Source organism: Sinohyriopsis cumingii, chromosome 4, assembly GCF_028554795.1.
Source record: "Sinohyriopsis cumingii isolate HCF-2022 chromosome 4, ASM2855479v2, whole genome shotgun sequence".
Lineage (NCBI taxonomy): Eukaryota > Metazoa > Mollusca > Bivalvia > Unionida > Unionidae > Sinohyriopsis > Sinohyriopsis cumingii.
The window spans coordinates 26980099-26997045 of NC_142964.1; the positions used below are offsets into that span (position 1 = coordinate 26980099).

Below are 16947 nucleotides of genomic sequence, written 5' to 3' on the forward strand. Positions count from 1 at the left end.
TGAATGTTCTGGCAGGCTATTATATTAGCGGTGAACATTTGATGGACACAGTTGCTGACAAGTTCGAGGCAGCGTTTGGCAAAGCCCTGAACAGAGCCGACAAAAGTGTTATGATTGAGTACCATAAAGTGGCTCGTCGCCTAATGATGAGCCAGAAGATCAGCATCATATTTCAATTTTTACAGGGCTTTTGGATCCGCTGTACAACTGAACGGTGTACTCAATTTGATGTTTGTGTATTCAGATGTGGTGAAGTACAACGTGTTGGGTCACACCTCCGTACCGTTACTGCGTGTCATTCCATTCAAAGTGGATTCTACCACGGGACCTGAGGAGGAACGTAGAAACACTTATCATGTACACCACGAATTTGTACATCCTTACTATTTGTCCATCAGTGAATCGTATTTCGACACTGTCAACATTGCTATAAAAGGAGATCAGGGAAAAAGTATTTCATTCGCCAGAGGAAAAATCACGGTCAGTCTTCATTTTCGAAAACGATTCTCTAACGAGTTATAAGTTATGTATCCAGTGTACCGAGGAGTCGCTCGACAGCGAGGACATGGTTTATGAGATATGTTGAAATCAACCTTTCGTTCAGTGGCCCCAATTTTGAAACCGATGGTGACACGAGGATTACTCACCTTGGAAGGTATCGCGTTGACGTACGGCAAATAATGTCTCCAAAATGTCATCATTGACAAACAAAACCCTAAAGAAGCTTTCTTGAGAGCAAGAAAAATGTCTTGCTTCAAACGGGTAAAGAGCTTTTGGGTCGGCGAGAAACATCTATAAATGCCCTGGACGCTTCTAAGTCAGTCATACCTGCTTCCCTGACTCCACAGCAAGGACAAGGCAGAAAGAGACGACGAAGGCATTACTCCTGAGGACTTCACACCCATAAAGCTAGAAAGACTAAGAAAGGAAGAATTGCTCTACACTGAAACGTTTTTCATTATTTAAAAAATAACAGGGAGAAAGAAAGAAAGAAAACGATGCACCGATGTTCTTGCGCCTGTTCCAAGAAGGAACTGGATCTGTTTGCCATGTCACCCTAAATGATGACGATGCAAGAATCCTAATGGGTCGAATGTTATACTATCTCCTCTTTGACGGCCTCAGCTCTCATCGAATTTGAAATCAAAGGACAGCCCAAAGATTACATCGCTCTGAACAGTGGTTACCTGAATTTGAAAGTCAAAGTGAACGATACGGAAGTTAGCGAGCTATATGCCGATGATGCAGTAGTTCACGTCAACAATTTCATGCATTCCTTGTTCAGTGAAGTGGATTTACACTTGAATAACAAACTAGTCAGCAGCAGCATGGATACCTATCCTTATCGAGTGTACCTGGTACATCTCTTGACGTAAGGAAAGAAGCCAAAAACACTTATCTGGATGCTTGCGTAGTATTGAAACCTGACACAGCGGGCAAGTTCGATGAGGCGGCATATAAAGATTGTACCAATAAGGGATTCCACACACGTCAAAAGAAAATTGCTGGAAGCCGAAGTTTAGAACTGATGGACCGCTTGCATTTGGACATGTTGTTACAAGAGTAGTATTTGCTGCACTGTTTGGATGTCAGCATGAGACTGAATCGTAGCAGTACCGCTATCCATTTGATGGTTGGTGCTGCCGATTACAAAACCTACATCGAGGAAACAAGACTCTACGTGCGACGCGTGGAAGTGTTGACTAAAGTGGGAAACGACATCAGTCACACTTTGAGCAGAACGACGCGTGGAAGTGGAAACTTTCACCATTGCAACTGGCGTCAATTCCAAGATCGAAGATCATCTGTTCCAAAGACAGTTACCGAAACGATTCATCGTTGGTATCGTTAGCAATGCAGCCTTCATCGGAGCCTACAATCAAAATTCTTTCGAGTTTCAGCACTACAACGTGTCAAGGATGGCAGTCAGTCACGATGGCAAGATGTTGTGTGCTAGGCCTACCGAACCTAACTTTTGTGACGAGAACAACAATTACTTGAGATCGTATTTGTCCCTGTACGAACCCACGGGACAGTTAGGAACCAAAACCAGTCACGGCATTACGTACGAGGATTATACAGGAGGTTATGATTTGTGGGCTTTTGATTTCACTCCAGGCTAAGGCAGAGACGAGGGGCATTTCCACCCTTAAAATTCAGGACAGATTCGTGTGGAACTTTAGTTTGCTAATGGTCTACCTGAGACGGTGAACGTCATCCTGTATGCCGAATTAGATAATACTATACAAATCAACAGTTTGTGAGATGTAATTCTAGATTATTAGAAACTATGGGAGACTGTAATCCCTCTTTGAGTGGTGAAAATCTATGAAAATGGAATGGGAGGATACCATGGAAACAGAAGACAAAGACAAAGAAGAAAAGGATGTAGTGGTCATGTCCAGATAGCCAGAATAAAAGCAACAGTTAGTTGCTTTGCCAATCACCTGGCAGAAAAACTTACGGAATTGATCAAGAAAGATTGCTATGGATGTCAAAAAGATTATCCCAGGCAACTTCAGCACGACAAATGTCTGATGATGAGTCAAGAAGAAAATTCAACAACTATCTGGACGACGCATGGGATCTCATCTCAGATTAAACCGTGTTACATCAGTGGTATAAATACTTGATTGATCATTCGTCTCCTCTACTGATTGCTCTAGAGATCCATCACATCGAAACTCTCTTGGCTGATAGTGGGGAGACGAAGCGAAGAAACGGTTACTTGTGAGAGATTTTTTGATGACTTAACATTACCTGTGATTAAACAAGAAAAAACAAAACAAAACAAAAAATGGATACCTGAAACCTTTTCAATAACAGTTCGTACACTGCTTCTTGGAATCCAGTGGTGTGTGCTAAAAATGATCTGCCTCATCGCAAACCTCAAGACTATGAAGCTTATGTCATCAACACGGAAGACAGTAATTTCACAGGAACCCACTGGGTAGCCGTCTACTTCCCTAAAGAGGGTTGTGTCGAGTATTTTGATTCGTATGGATTACAACCTTTAGAAGACGACATCATCAACTTTATGAGAAGAAATGCCCGGACGACACGATTAAATAATGAGAAATTACATGGCATATGTTCCATGATTTGTGGACAATTTTGTGTGTATTTTCTTCATCAACGCAGTCTTGTACATTATTGACTCAATGACTTCCATAAACGGAAATCACACTTTACTTCACAACGTTGTCAACCTTGTCAAAAATAGTTTATTTGCACGTTTTATTGTTAAATGTTGGTTGTCAGTTGTTTCAATAAGAAATGTTGTGTTTTGAAACAAAAGTGTCTATCTTCTATTTTCAATTTTTATCATTATACATGCTCTTTGACTTCTCTCCATCTCTCACCCTAAAGTCAACTATCATAGCATTCTGGCCCAAGAAACATCATAGGGATGTTTTCTATCGCGTCCGCGCTTGAACCATATAAAGCGAGGCACTTTCCAGTCTGACCATCCATTGTTGACTCGTCCATCTATGAAGATGACTTCGAATTTAACTAAACCAAATGAAGCCTAGGTGCATTCGCATCGCATCAGGCAAAGCCTGATACCCAAACCTGAGAAGATAGGATATGTCAGGATGCTGAAAGTGGCCGGAAACCTGATAGAAGAGATCGTCAGAGAGGAAATCAAGGAGAGAGAAGAATGGACGGTGAAGTACATACTTCAGAAGCAGAGAGCAGAGAGAGCAGCAGCAACAGCAGCATGAACCATACAGAGGTTTTGCCGACGGCCGTGTGTACGCGAAAGAGTTCTCCCTCTTCTTCCGAAGAAGCAGACCCTATCCTGTGGGAAAGCCTTCCGCCAGACGCATACGCAATCTTAAACGATAAAAGATTGCCATAATCCCCGTCCACAAAAACAGCTCTTTTCAGGGCTGCCCCCAATACTCTAGAGAAGACATATTAGTTCAATTACCAAATATTTGTGTATTTGTGTTTGTCTGTGGTTTTAAACAAGAAGTGTGTCTATAGGCACTTCGTTTCTTTTTGCTTTATGTCAAACAAGGAGAAGTGTGTCTATAAGCATTTCGTTTCCGTAGCTTGTCAAATAGTCTGTGTGCTTGTGTTTTTAGCTAGTGAGTGTAGGTAAAAAAGTGAGGGTTTCTTTTAGGTCCGCGCGTTCTATGTTTTTGTGATGGATAATGATTTGAGTCTTGAAGTTTTGTTATTAGGGGAATGTTTTCTTTCACGTCAGCGCTTCACTCATATAAAGCAAAAGCGTTCGTCAGTCTGGCTACCCAACGTTGATTCATCAACTTGAAGGAAAAATTAGCAGACTTTCCGAACTCTTGGAGCTTCAAATGCACCTGGAGTATGTAAGGCGCCTTTTAGATGAGCTGTCTATGGAGGCCATAGCATAAAGTACCATGATAGAGGAGGAGGAAGAGGAGAAAAGGAAAGAAGAGGAGAAGGAAAAGAAAACAGGGATCCTGCCTCACCTCATGCAAATACCTTTGTTTGAGGTGAAGCGTGAGGTGATGGCGCCTCTACAACTATTTGCAGCACCATCACAGCAACGTCTACCACAGCCACAACAACCAGTACTGCGTCCACAGGAGGCAAGTAGGCCAGATCATCCGTGAGTGTGGCACAGAAGACAGAGGGAACAACAACAACAACAAGTCTTCGCTATTCTCAAACAGAGGAATGGGATGGTGAAGAAAATCAACTCCATCTGCGCTCCCAACAACACGCATCAATTGGGAGCAGGACTGGAGCAGACGATGTATCTGTGGTGCCCGGCCTGGGAGGTGCCAGAATTAAGCTAGTGCATCTGAAGTTCCAAAACACCAGTCATTCTCAGGGCTACCCAAATCTCTAGAAAAGAGAATATTCAAATGTCCTATTGGTGCATATGTGGAGTAGTGTGATTATAAACACTCACTCCGTTTCTGATATGTGTGTGTATGTGTGTGTATTTGTATGCTTTCGTGTATGCTTGTGTGCATAGTAGAGTTTGTGTTTGTATGCGTTTGCGTACGTTTGTGTGGATAATCGATATTGTGTTTGTATGCTTTCGCGTACGTTTATGAGGATAGTAGAGTGTGTGTTTGGATGCGTTCGCCACGTTTATGTGGATAGCAGAGTATGTGTTTGTATGCATTTGTGTGCTTTTGTGTGAATAGTATATTTGGGGTTTGTATTTTATTTTTCCTCTGTGTGGATAGTATATTTGGGGTTTGTTTTTTCCTCTTTCCGTACGTGGACAGTATATTTTGAATTTGTTTTCCCTCCTTTCTGTGTGGATAGTAGATTTTGGGTTTGTTTTTTCTCCTTCCCGTGTGTGGATATTATATTTGGGGTTTGTTTTTCATCTTCCCTCTGTGTGGATAGTATATATAATATGTGAAGTGAGTGCAAGGGATGTTTTCATTCACGTGCGTGCTTGAAGAATATAAACTTCAGCTTTCATCATTTGCGCCATAGTCTACAGCAAATAGAGCAGTAAGCAACACACAGTATAAATGGAGCTAATGGTAGATTTAATTCCAGCTCAAGCTTTGAATGCACTCAAGGGCCTTGGCCTAGTGGTAGCATCTGGTTGGAGCTTAAAAGCGCAAGCGAATCGCACTACATTGCTCCTAATTTGGTACAACGACACTCAAGAAAAGAAGAAGAGGCCCTAGAGTCGAAGAGGTGGAAGTACGAGGAAACAAAGGGGGCCAATGCAACCCCAGTTACCCCAGACATCTACTTCGAACATAGGAGCCAACAAACCCCAGCAGTCGACTGAACCAGTTGTTTCATCTGGAGATACACCAACTACAGGGGCCGAACTCAAGACTTCGACTGCCCAGGCGAAATCTGACTACGATCTGGCAAAAACCAAACTAAAGCAGCAACCAACCGTACCCTTTGCAAGCGTTGTTGCCAGCCCACCTAAGAGTAATCCAGCAGGTCAGCACTGAGCAAGTGTTCAGCGATATCTAATTACTTTTAAATACAGCGCGGATATTACGTTCACGCCAAAGTGCTGCACAAATGGAAGCTGAAATAAAGAAATCTGGAGAAGGGGCGACAAAAGGGCAATTAGTTCAAAACGAGGAAGATACTGACCCAGAAATAATGCGACTACACTCACTCGGTTTACATGAAACAGCTGTAGACCATACTCAGTGCTGAAGAATACATCCAGGCTGTCAATTGCGTGGCCTGGAGATAACTCAGAACAAAAAAACCTGGCCACATTAATGGCATCATTGTAGGGAAGTAATCTATCACAACTACAATGATGTTTACAACCAATATCCGATGTCAACCCTCATATAAGCCGCCGAATACTTAATGCAACATCATGGGCTAGAGGCACCCCCTACTCGGCGATACAAGGAATCCCGAACGGCTGAGAAATTATATGACGAAGAGTCCAGCCGACACACGTTTAAAAAACAAGTTGGAAAATAACAGCCCTTTCAAGGGCTATCAAAACTGCCTCTTATCAAGGGAACCAATTTGACTTGGTATCCCAATTCCCACTAAGTATTTAACTAAATCCTTTTTACCACCACTTCAAAATTCAAACCTTTTGAACCAAACAGCGACACAACATTTATATGTCGCTTAGACATTAGTACTCAGGAATTGTAGGGACTTTACAACGTACACTTTGTACTGGAAATTTTAGTTTGATAGGATTTAGGACAAAATATATAACGTGTTTAATTTGACTCAATTGCACAGGTGGCTAACACAATATTGGCACTTTGTATTGTCCATTTAAATAACTGGACTAAATCTGGTTAAGTACGAGCTGGCGTTTTGGGGAGTACACAACATCCATGGCCGGCTTGCCGAGCTCCTTCTCTCCTTTCCTCGCTCAGACAACGTACACAGATGTAGATGTGAAACAATTTCCACCCATCTAAAGCTAGATGTCCTGTTGTGACGTCATCTCTGCGACCAATCGCAGCGGACGTTACAAACTGCTTGGGTCGACACCTAGTGCAGTCCACAACTGACTGAATTCCAACTTTATGATAACATGAGTGTGTGTTGGGTCCATTCCTACACATGTAAGCCCTTCATTTAGGTCGTTTTTGACATCTAGTCCCATGGCCGGACGGAAAATTAGCAGTGCTATGTGAGCACATATACGCCTGCTGGATGTGGCTCTAATTCCTTCCCCTAGGAACAATTATCAGTCCTCTGTGCGGACATAAACTAGAGGCACATGCAAAGAATCAATCAATCAATTGGCGCCATACTACACGGAATAACCAAAGAAGATGGCAAGCAACCATATGGAGAATATGTTGAAATTACAGAAAGTGGTGGATACGATATGCATGGTAGAAGTGCTTCTAGTGAGAATAGAAAATGGCGCCTATTGTCTACACATTTGAAAATGGAAATGAGATATTTAAAAAAGACTAAAGAACAACTGAGACAAATGATTGAAGTAGAAAAGGATAAGAAGGAGGATGAAGAGGACATAAGAGGATGAGAGAGTGGAATAACAAAATAGAAAAGGAAGAAGAAAATTAAAGGAAGAAAGAGGAAGAGGAGAAGTAAAAACAGGAGGAGGAAAAATGAAGAAAGAAGAAGACAACAGCGATAACAAAACTGAGAAGATGGTGGAGGAAAGGAAGAAACTAGAAGAACAAGAATAAGAAACCCGAAGGCCCTTTTCAGAGCCACTCATATGCCTCCAAAGATATTTATTCTCTTGCCTAAATTTTTTTAGTCGATTTGATAGTTTAGGTGTGATAGGCTGTATGTATGTGTTACACAAGTCTATGTTTCTACTGTCTTTGTTTACCCACCCCGCCTATTGGTCCTATACAAATCGTGCCCATTCCCTTGTGCGTGTACAGTCCCAATATTTCCCATGTTAAATTCCCATTGTCTTTATATCGTCCCCGGGGGGGGGGGTCTGAAAAATCTTGTCCGTATATCGTCCCAGTGGGTCTTGTAATGCTAATTCCCATTGTCCGTATATTGTTCCAGTGGGTCTTGTAATGCTAATTCCCATTGTCCGTATATCGTCTCCACTGACTACTCAGGCACATCAGCACTTTCGGCGTTGGATATAATTTGGATATCCTCTAAAATTTATTCATAAATTTTATCATAAAAGGTTGTGTCTGTAATTCTAGATTATTTTGGGATTTAATTCGCAATAAAATAAGTTTTTTGTTGTTGTCACTTTCACTTTGCATTCTAGGGAAAAAATTATTTGTTGAATTGTACAAACCTTGTTGCTTCTCACTCTGTTCATTTACATATTTTAAGACCAAAAATGTATAATATTTTCAAATGATGTTTTATGTATCTACCACAGTGTTACCATCTTATTTACCAATATTGTTACAACAATATAATAAGAATGTTATTTGTGTCATGTAAGAACCTGCGACCTTATGCATTTCATCTATTTTGGCCCGCAGCCCAAAAGGTTTAGACTTTCTTTTCTTGAAAACGTCAAAATGTGCTAATTTTGCTTCTTGAACAGCTTCCTAAGTTTACGATCTTTTAAGATAAAACCTTGTTTAGAGACTTAGCAGTGGTCTTCCTGAACAATTTCTATCTGACGACGAATGACTATTTGTCAGATGACAACTAACTGTTTCTATCAGATGACAAATAACAAATGCTGTCAGAAGATTGATAACAAGTTATTGCCGAAATACGTATTTTCACATACTTTAATGCTGATTATTTATAAAGCTGAAAGAAAGAAGTGCATTACATCAAGACACTTCAGGGATTATATATTTAGGTCCTTTTTTTTGTACCAAGATTTACTTTTACCAGGTAAGTTAAAGCTACAGTTTTGCAACACAGTTTTTGTAGTGCATGATGAGGTCACTACAATTAGAGATTCGCTCTACCAATCGCTCTACCAATGACTGACAATTGGTGCTATTAATTAATAAAAGGCCATAGGACGATAAACTCTTGAAAGACAATTAATGAACAAGAATGCATACACTTTGAAGACAATTTTCACAATATACGATTTTTTAAAACTTAACGAAGTATAGTAAATAGTTTCCAAACCCCTTCAATTAGGTTACTTACCCAGTTCACAATTTGGTCCCTCTGCGAATGAGAAATCAGATTTGAAGACAGATTAACCACACGTTTTACCCAAGGCTAGAGAGAACTAAAGTCTCAATATGATATAATTTGGCGGATGTTTCATGTGGCAATGCATGCTGTTAATTTAAAAAGTCGAATTCTATTTAAAGCAAAATTATGACAGCATAAAAAAGTTAATATACTATGTCTTCCGGGGGAAGGCCACTTATTCCAGTCAGCACGTTGGGCAAAAGGTTTCCGGGTAGGCTGGCAAGGCCAAAATATTTTGAGGCAAGTTCCTAGAACAAAAAAGAAAAGAAAAACATGAGTAAAAAATAAATGTATTTATATTTCAAGCAGGTTATAGTTCCATTAAATTAAATTAATCAACAACATTTTGGGTAGACTTAGTAACGTATTTATTTACTTATGGAGTACCTATTTTAATTGGCATTTGGCATTGCCTACAAATACCCACCCCCATGCGAATGATTAAAATATAGCTATTGTTTGTTACAGATTCTATAATCTATAATGACGCACGATTTCTAGGAAACAAGGTATTGTGAGTAGTATAGGGGGCCACTATAGCCTCAATGGGAATTAGCATTACAAAACCCCCCTGGGCCACTATAGCCTCAATGGAAATTTAACATGGAGGAAAACCCTGGGCCACTATAGCCTCAAGGGGAATTTAAAATGGGAAATAGTCTTGGGCCACTTTAGCCTCAAGGGGAATTGAACATGGGGAATAAAGTGTGGGTCTATCTAGGGACAAGGGGAATTGAACATGGGAATAGAGTGTGGGTCTGTCTAGGGACTAGGGGAATTTAACAAATGGAAATTGAACATGGTGGGTCTGTATAGCGTCAAAGGGAATTGAACATGGTGGGATTGTCTAGGGACAATGATGGTAGAGGGTCAAACACAACAGAGACAGAGACATACATACACTAGTACAAGCGTGAGATTTATATATAAAGCATTACCAAGACCTGAAATCTTGCTGGGGTGTTCAAAAATTTGCATAATTGTAATGATGCTATAAATAGCTATAATCAAGGAAATGCTCAACGACAAAATGGATGTGACTAAAAGTAACGCTAAAATGACGAAATTGTCCCAGAATTTAAAGGAAAATCAACATATCCCCGAAAATTAAGTTACAACGGTTTAGAATAAAATAGATAAAATTAGTAACTACTTACAAAATCAACTTGTGTGACGATCGTCGATAAACACACATGTATCTATTTATAGCTATAATCAGCTAAAATTCCTATGAAATTCCACTATCTATTTATAGCTCCAACCTGTGGGTTATTCCTTTGGAAAATCCCATCATCTTTTTATAGCTCAGCTTGAGTGACGTTCCTGTTTATGAACTCTAGTACATATGTATAGCTACAACCTGTGGAAATCCCCAAGTCCATATTTATAGTTTTAAAATTTCCAGCGTCAGTGACGTCACTGTACTGAACACTAGGGGATAAGTGTCAACAGTGTTGCAAGTGGCTGACCTGAATACGCGCTACTGTAGGTAGGTAGGTAGAATGTATTTGATAGGGATAAAGGGAGTTTTATACGGACAAACAGAGACCAATAGACACACACAAACACACACACACAACGTACGCGCGCAGACACACACACACACACACACACACACACAAACACACACACACACAACGTACGCGAGCAGACATAATCACACACACACACACCGAAACACACAACGTACGCGCTCAGACATACTCACACACACACATAAACACACACACACACTATAAAATAGATAAAATTAGTAACTACTTACAAAATCAACTTGTGTGACGATCGTCGATAAACACCCATCTATCTATTTATAGCTATAATCAGCTAAAATTCCTATGAAATCTCACTATCTATTTATACTACAACTTGTGGGTTATTCCTTTGAAAAATCCCACTATCTTTTTATAGCCTCAGCTTGAGTGACGTTCCTGTTTATGAACTCTAGTATATATGTATAGCTACAACCTGTGGAAATCCCCAAGTCCATATTTATAGTCTCGAAATTTCCAGCGTCAGTGACGTCACTGTACTGAACACTAGGGGATAAATATCAACAGTGTTGCAAGTGGCTGACCTGAATACACGCTACTGACAGGTAGGTAGGTAGAGTGTATCTGATAGGGATAAAGTGAGTTTTATAGGGACAAACAGAGACCAATACACACACCCACACAACGTACGCGCGCAGACATACGCACACACACACACACATACACACATACACACACACACACAGAGGGAAGAGGAAAAAACAAACCCCAAATATACTATCAACACAGAAGTGAGATAATATAAACCCCAAATAAACTAACCACACAAACGTACGCGAACGCATACAAACCCCAAATATACTATCAACACAGAAGGGAGATGATACAAACCCCAAATAAACTATCCACACAAACGTACGCGAACGCATACAAACCCCAAATATACTATCCACACAACGTCGCTAACGCATACAAACCCCAAATATGCTATCCACACTCGGGAGGAAGAAGAAAAAAAAACAACCAAATATACGATCTACAAAACGTACGCGAACACACACACACACACACACACACACACAGGGAAGAGGAAAAAACAAACCCCAAATAAACTATCCACACAAACGTACGCGAACGCATACAAACCCCAAATATACTATCAACACAGAGTGAAGAAGAAAAAATGTTTTTTGAAAGCACCTAAGCCCTCACCTGCAATGACCAACTCTGCCAAACACCTACACCCCACCCCACCCCCACTCCCAACACTACAAAACCCATTTAACCCGTTATTTTATGGCATCAGTGTGTGATTTAGGAAACATCAAGACACAAAATGATGGATGAATAGACTGACTATTGTTTACCGACTTGCATGCCTAAAGAGCGTGCGTGAAGGAAAACATCCTTCCATTTCAATTCTAACTAAAACATGATCCAGAGGGATAGAGAGAGGTGAAAGAGCACAATTTCATAAAGTGTGAGTAAAAAAACAAAACACGCCATCCTTATTATACAATGTCAAGACCAAGAGACACTTACGTTTTCTTTCTGGTCTATTCTCTTTTAGAAGGTAGTATGAAATTTCACATCAGGGCCAACGCATCGGCTCACATTGTCAATTTTTCCATTTCCATGTCTTTACTGGCACAAGTTCCTCATCATCTTCAATTTCTTCTTCTTCTGAATCCGTCTTCTCTGTTTCGTCTTGTTTTTGTTTCTTCTCTTTTCTCGTAGGGCACTCTGAATTCCAGTGTCCTTTCTCCTGACAACGATATTAGGTATCTTGACTTTTGTTTCTCTTTCTTAGACGAAGCAGGTATTCTGGAGACAAATACCCATTTACCTTTGCAGATATAGCAACCTTCATTAGCACTTACACACTTTCGTATGACTCTCATCAAATCAACGACCAAAAGAGTAAATTTTGTTGCCACTTTCGCATGTGAATTATGCTTTCGTATGACTTTTAGCAAATATTTGACCAGCAGGTCGATCTGTGCTGACTCTTCCATCTTCTTGATCGTTTGAGAGCGGAATGAATACTCTGACGCTAAGACACTCTCCTTATATACAGAGACCTGCTGCGTATGAAACCCAGTCAAATGTAATTTTGCAATAAGATGAAACGATTTCATTGAGGAAGTAAAAGGCAATGATGTACCGTATCGCCTCACACAAAACCTGAAGTGTTAGTTCAAATCCGTGTCAGCGATTTCGAAGACGACATAACTGGGCTTTAATCAATGCTCTCCAATTATGCCACAAAACCACGAGTCCTGATTCACGCCAAAAGAAATTTCGTTCGGTCCATAAAAAATAGTATCACATCTAAGAAACGCAAAAACGAACTTCCAGAAAACTGAGAACGACGGCTTACACCTACAACGTAAATGTATGAGTTCAAGTAGTGCGTGAAACTTAGTCAAATTAAATTTTTATAGTCAAGACGAAACGATCTCTTTTCGAAGAAGAAAGCAGACACCAAACGACAATGGCGATCCGTGTCACACAACACTTTTCAAAATGTGTATTATCAGAGGTTTGTTCTAGCGATCTGCACGGTTAAATTAAATGTTGATATATTTTGCAATAAGACGGACACAATTTCCATGGGATCGCCCATGGTACGATTGTTCGTGCATTAGTTTAATTTTTAAAAATATTTTTTTATATAAATCGCCTATAGGCTAGACCCAGTAAAGCATGGCCATTCTCGTCACTGTGTGAATAGCTACTCAAGTCAATTCGAAGCGAACGCGGTAAGAAAATAAGTATAGCCAATGAAATGGCTTACAACGGGTGATGCATTGTTTTGTTCTAGGACTGTGTGGCATAATAATCCCTATGTTCTTGCGTTGTTACCATTACAGTGCAGACACTGAAATGTGAACTTACAAGCCCTCTTTGTGTGTGTGTTGTACCATTTCCTCTTACCACATCAAAATACTGAGCGTCACAGTATTGGGTCGCGTTTTCAAGCTGACCATTTTTTTATATCTCACTTAAACATTTCGACATAAACACTCACACTCACATCGGTAGAGTCAGAACAGACGTGTTACAGTATTGAGGGGCATGTTATCTTTTTTTTTTTCAAACTAATAAATTTGGGGATTGTATGAAGTAAAGAACCGAAAGTACAGTGAAACTCAAGGATGATGACCCAATCTGTCTGTCTATTGATGCGTGTATTTACTTAAGAAGAAATATGACCTCTAAAACACAAAGAGATACGGCAAGCATGATTAGATTAAACACAACGATGTTTTTCCTTCTCGCCCGTGTAATTTAGAGTTTCAATCGTCTTTGAAGACAAACTTGGTCTCCTTTTGTAGGGCTTGAAATAATAAAAAAAAAGCTGAAAAATCTTAAGCACTTTGCTATAGATAATTTCATCAACAGACTAAACAACATAAATACCGTTACAACAATAGAAAGCCTTAAATCTTCTATCAAAAAGAAATGCATGAAAAAAATTAAAGATTAACGATAACTAACCAATGAAACCGAATTTAACAAAGGCGATGACATGTGAAGAAATGCCTCTCACTTTGGAAAGGTAGGCGAATGTACTCTGTCATGCACCATCAACTTGAAAAATATTATAAACAGAGAGAAACCTGAATTCAAAATTCAGTTTTTTTTTTTTTTTCTTTAAAATTATTTCGTTTCTTTTTTCTTTTTTTTTTGGAACAAATCTAAGCACTAATATAGAGTGGAAAAGGGAAAATGCACATACAAGCTTTGATATTTCTGAAAAAATGAGGGGATATTCCTAACGTTCATAACCACCTATATATGCTTGGACTTGTCTGTGACTTATCCACAAAACAAGATGTACATATTTCTGGTCAAGCTGTAAGTGTGTGCATGTTTTTAAAAATGGTAAAACTTGGATATACAATTTTCTCGTGATACTTATAAAGTATCACGAGAAAATTGTATATCCAAGTTTATATATTAGTGCTTAGATTTGTTCCAAAACAAAAAAAGAAAAAAGAAACGAAATAATTTTAAAGAAAAAAAAAAAAAAACTGAATTTTGAATTCAGGTTTCTCTCTGTTTATAATTTTTTTCAAGTTGATGGTGCATGACAGAGTACATTCGCCTACCTTTCCAAAGTGAGAGGCATTTCTTCACATGTCATCGCCTTTGTTAAATTCGGTTTCATTGGTTAGTTATCGTTAATCTTTAATTTTTTTCATGCATTTCTTTTTGATAGAAGATTTAAGGCTTTCTATTGTTGTAACGGTATTTATGTTGTTTAGTCTGTTGATGAAATTATCTATAGCAAAGTGCTTAAGATTTTTCAGCTTTTTTTTTTATTATTTCAAGCCCTACAAAAGGAGACCAAGTTTGTCTTCAAAGACGATTGAAACTCTAAATTACACGGGCGAGAAGGAAAAACATCGTTGTGTTTAATCTAATCATGCTTGCCGTATCTCTTTGTGTTTTAGAGGTCATATTTCTTCTTAAGTAAATACACGCATCAATAGACAGACAGATTGGGTCATCATCCTTGAGTTTCACTGTACTTTCGGTTCTTTACTTCATACAATCCCCAAATTTATTAGTTTGAAAAAAAAAGATAACATGCCCCTCAATACTGTAACACGTCTGTTCTGACTCTACCGATGTGAGTGTGAGTGTTTATGTCGAAATGTTTAAGTGAGATATAAAAAAATGGTCAGCTTGAAAACGCGACCCAATACTGTGACGCTCAGTATTTTGATGTGGTAAGAGGAAATGGTACAACACACACACAAAGAGGGCTTGTAAGTTCACATTTCAGTGTCTGCACTGTAATGGTAACAACGCAAGAACATAGGGATTATTATGCCACACAGTCCTAGAACAAAACAATGCATCACCCGTTGTAAGCCATTTCATTGGCTATACTTATTTTCTTACCGCGTTCGCTTCGAATTGACTTGAGTAGCTATTCACACAGTGACGAGAATGGCCATGCTTTACTGGGTCTAGCCTATAGGCGATTTATATAAAAAAATATTTTTAAAAATTAAACTAATGCACGAACAATCGTACCATGGGCGATCCCATGGAAATTGTGTCCGTCTTATTGCAAAATATATCAACATTTAATTTAACCGTGCAGATCGCTAGAACAAACCTCTGATAATACACATTTTGAAAAGTGTTGTGTGACACGGATCGCCATTGTCGTTTGGTGTCTGCTTTCTTCTTCGAAAAGAGATCGTTTCGTCTTGACTATAAAAATTTAATTTGACTAAGTTTCACGCACTACTTGAACTCATACATTTACGTTGTAGGTGTAAGCCGTCGTTCTCAGTTTTCTGGAAGTTCGTTTTTGCGTTTCTCGGATGTGATACTATTTTTTATGGACCGAACGAAATTTCTTTTGGCGTGAATCAGGACTCGTGGTTTTGTGGCATAATTGGAGAGCATTGATTAAAGCCCAGTTATGTCGTCTTCGAAATCGCTGACACGGATTTGAACTAACACTTCAGGTTTTGTGTGAGGCGATACGGTACATCATTGCCTTTTACTTCCTCAATGAAATCGTTTCATCTTATTGCAAAATTACATTTGACTGGGTTTCATACGCAGCAGGTCTCTGTATATAAGGAGAGTGTCTTAGCGTCAGAGTATTCATTCCGCTCTCAAACGATCAAGAAGATGGAAGAGTCAGCACAGATCGACCTGCTGGTCAAATATTTGCTAAAAGTCATACGAAAGCATAATTCACATGCGAAAGTGGCAACAAAATTTACTCTTTTGGTCGTTGATTTGATGAGAGTCATACGAAAGTGTGTAAGTGCTAATGAAGGTTGCTATATCTGCAAAGGTAAATGGGTATTTGTCTCCAGAATACCTGCTTCGTCTAAGAAAGAGAAACAAAAGTCAAGATACCTAATATCGTTGTCAGGAGAAAGGACACTGGAATTCAGAGTGCCCTACGAGAAAAGAGAAGAAACAAAAACAAGACGAAACAGAGAAGACGGATTCAGAAGAAGAAGAAATTGAAGATGATGAGGAACTTGTGCCAGTAAAGACATGGAAATGGAAAAATTGACAATGTGAGCCGATGCGTTGGCCCTGATGTGAAATTTCATACTACCTTCTAAAAGAGAATAGACCAGAAAGAAAACGTAAGTGTCTCTTGGTCTTGACATTGTATAATAAGGATGGCGTGTTTTGTTTTTTTACTCACACTTTATGAAATTGTGCTCTTTCACCTCTCTCTATCCCTCTGGATCATGTTTTAGTTAGAATTGAAATGGAAGGATGTTTTCCTTCACGCACGCTCTTTAGGCATGCAAGTCGGTAAACAATAGTCAGTCTATTCATCCATCATTTTGTGTCTTGATGTTTCCTAAAT

At 39.3% G+C, this 16947-nt stretch overlaps 1 protein-coding gene across 1 annotated transcript in view; it reads right to left on the bottom strand.

The window, feature by feature from the left end:
* LOC149800851 (uncharacterized) overlaps positions 1-16947 on the bottom strand; it is an 84380-nt gene that overhangs the window by 22965 nt on the left and 44468 nt on the right. Inside the window, exon 13 of the mRNA XM_089954864.1 lies at positions 9243-9338. Coding sequence (XP_089810990.1) covers positions 9243-9338 — 96 coding nt within the window. The remainder of the gene's footprint in view (positions 1-9242; positions 9339-16947) is intronic.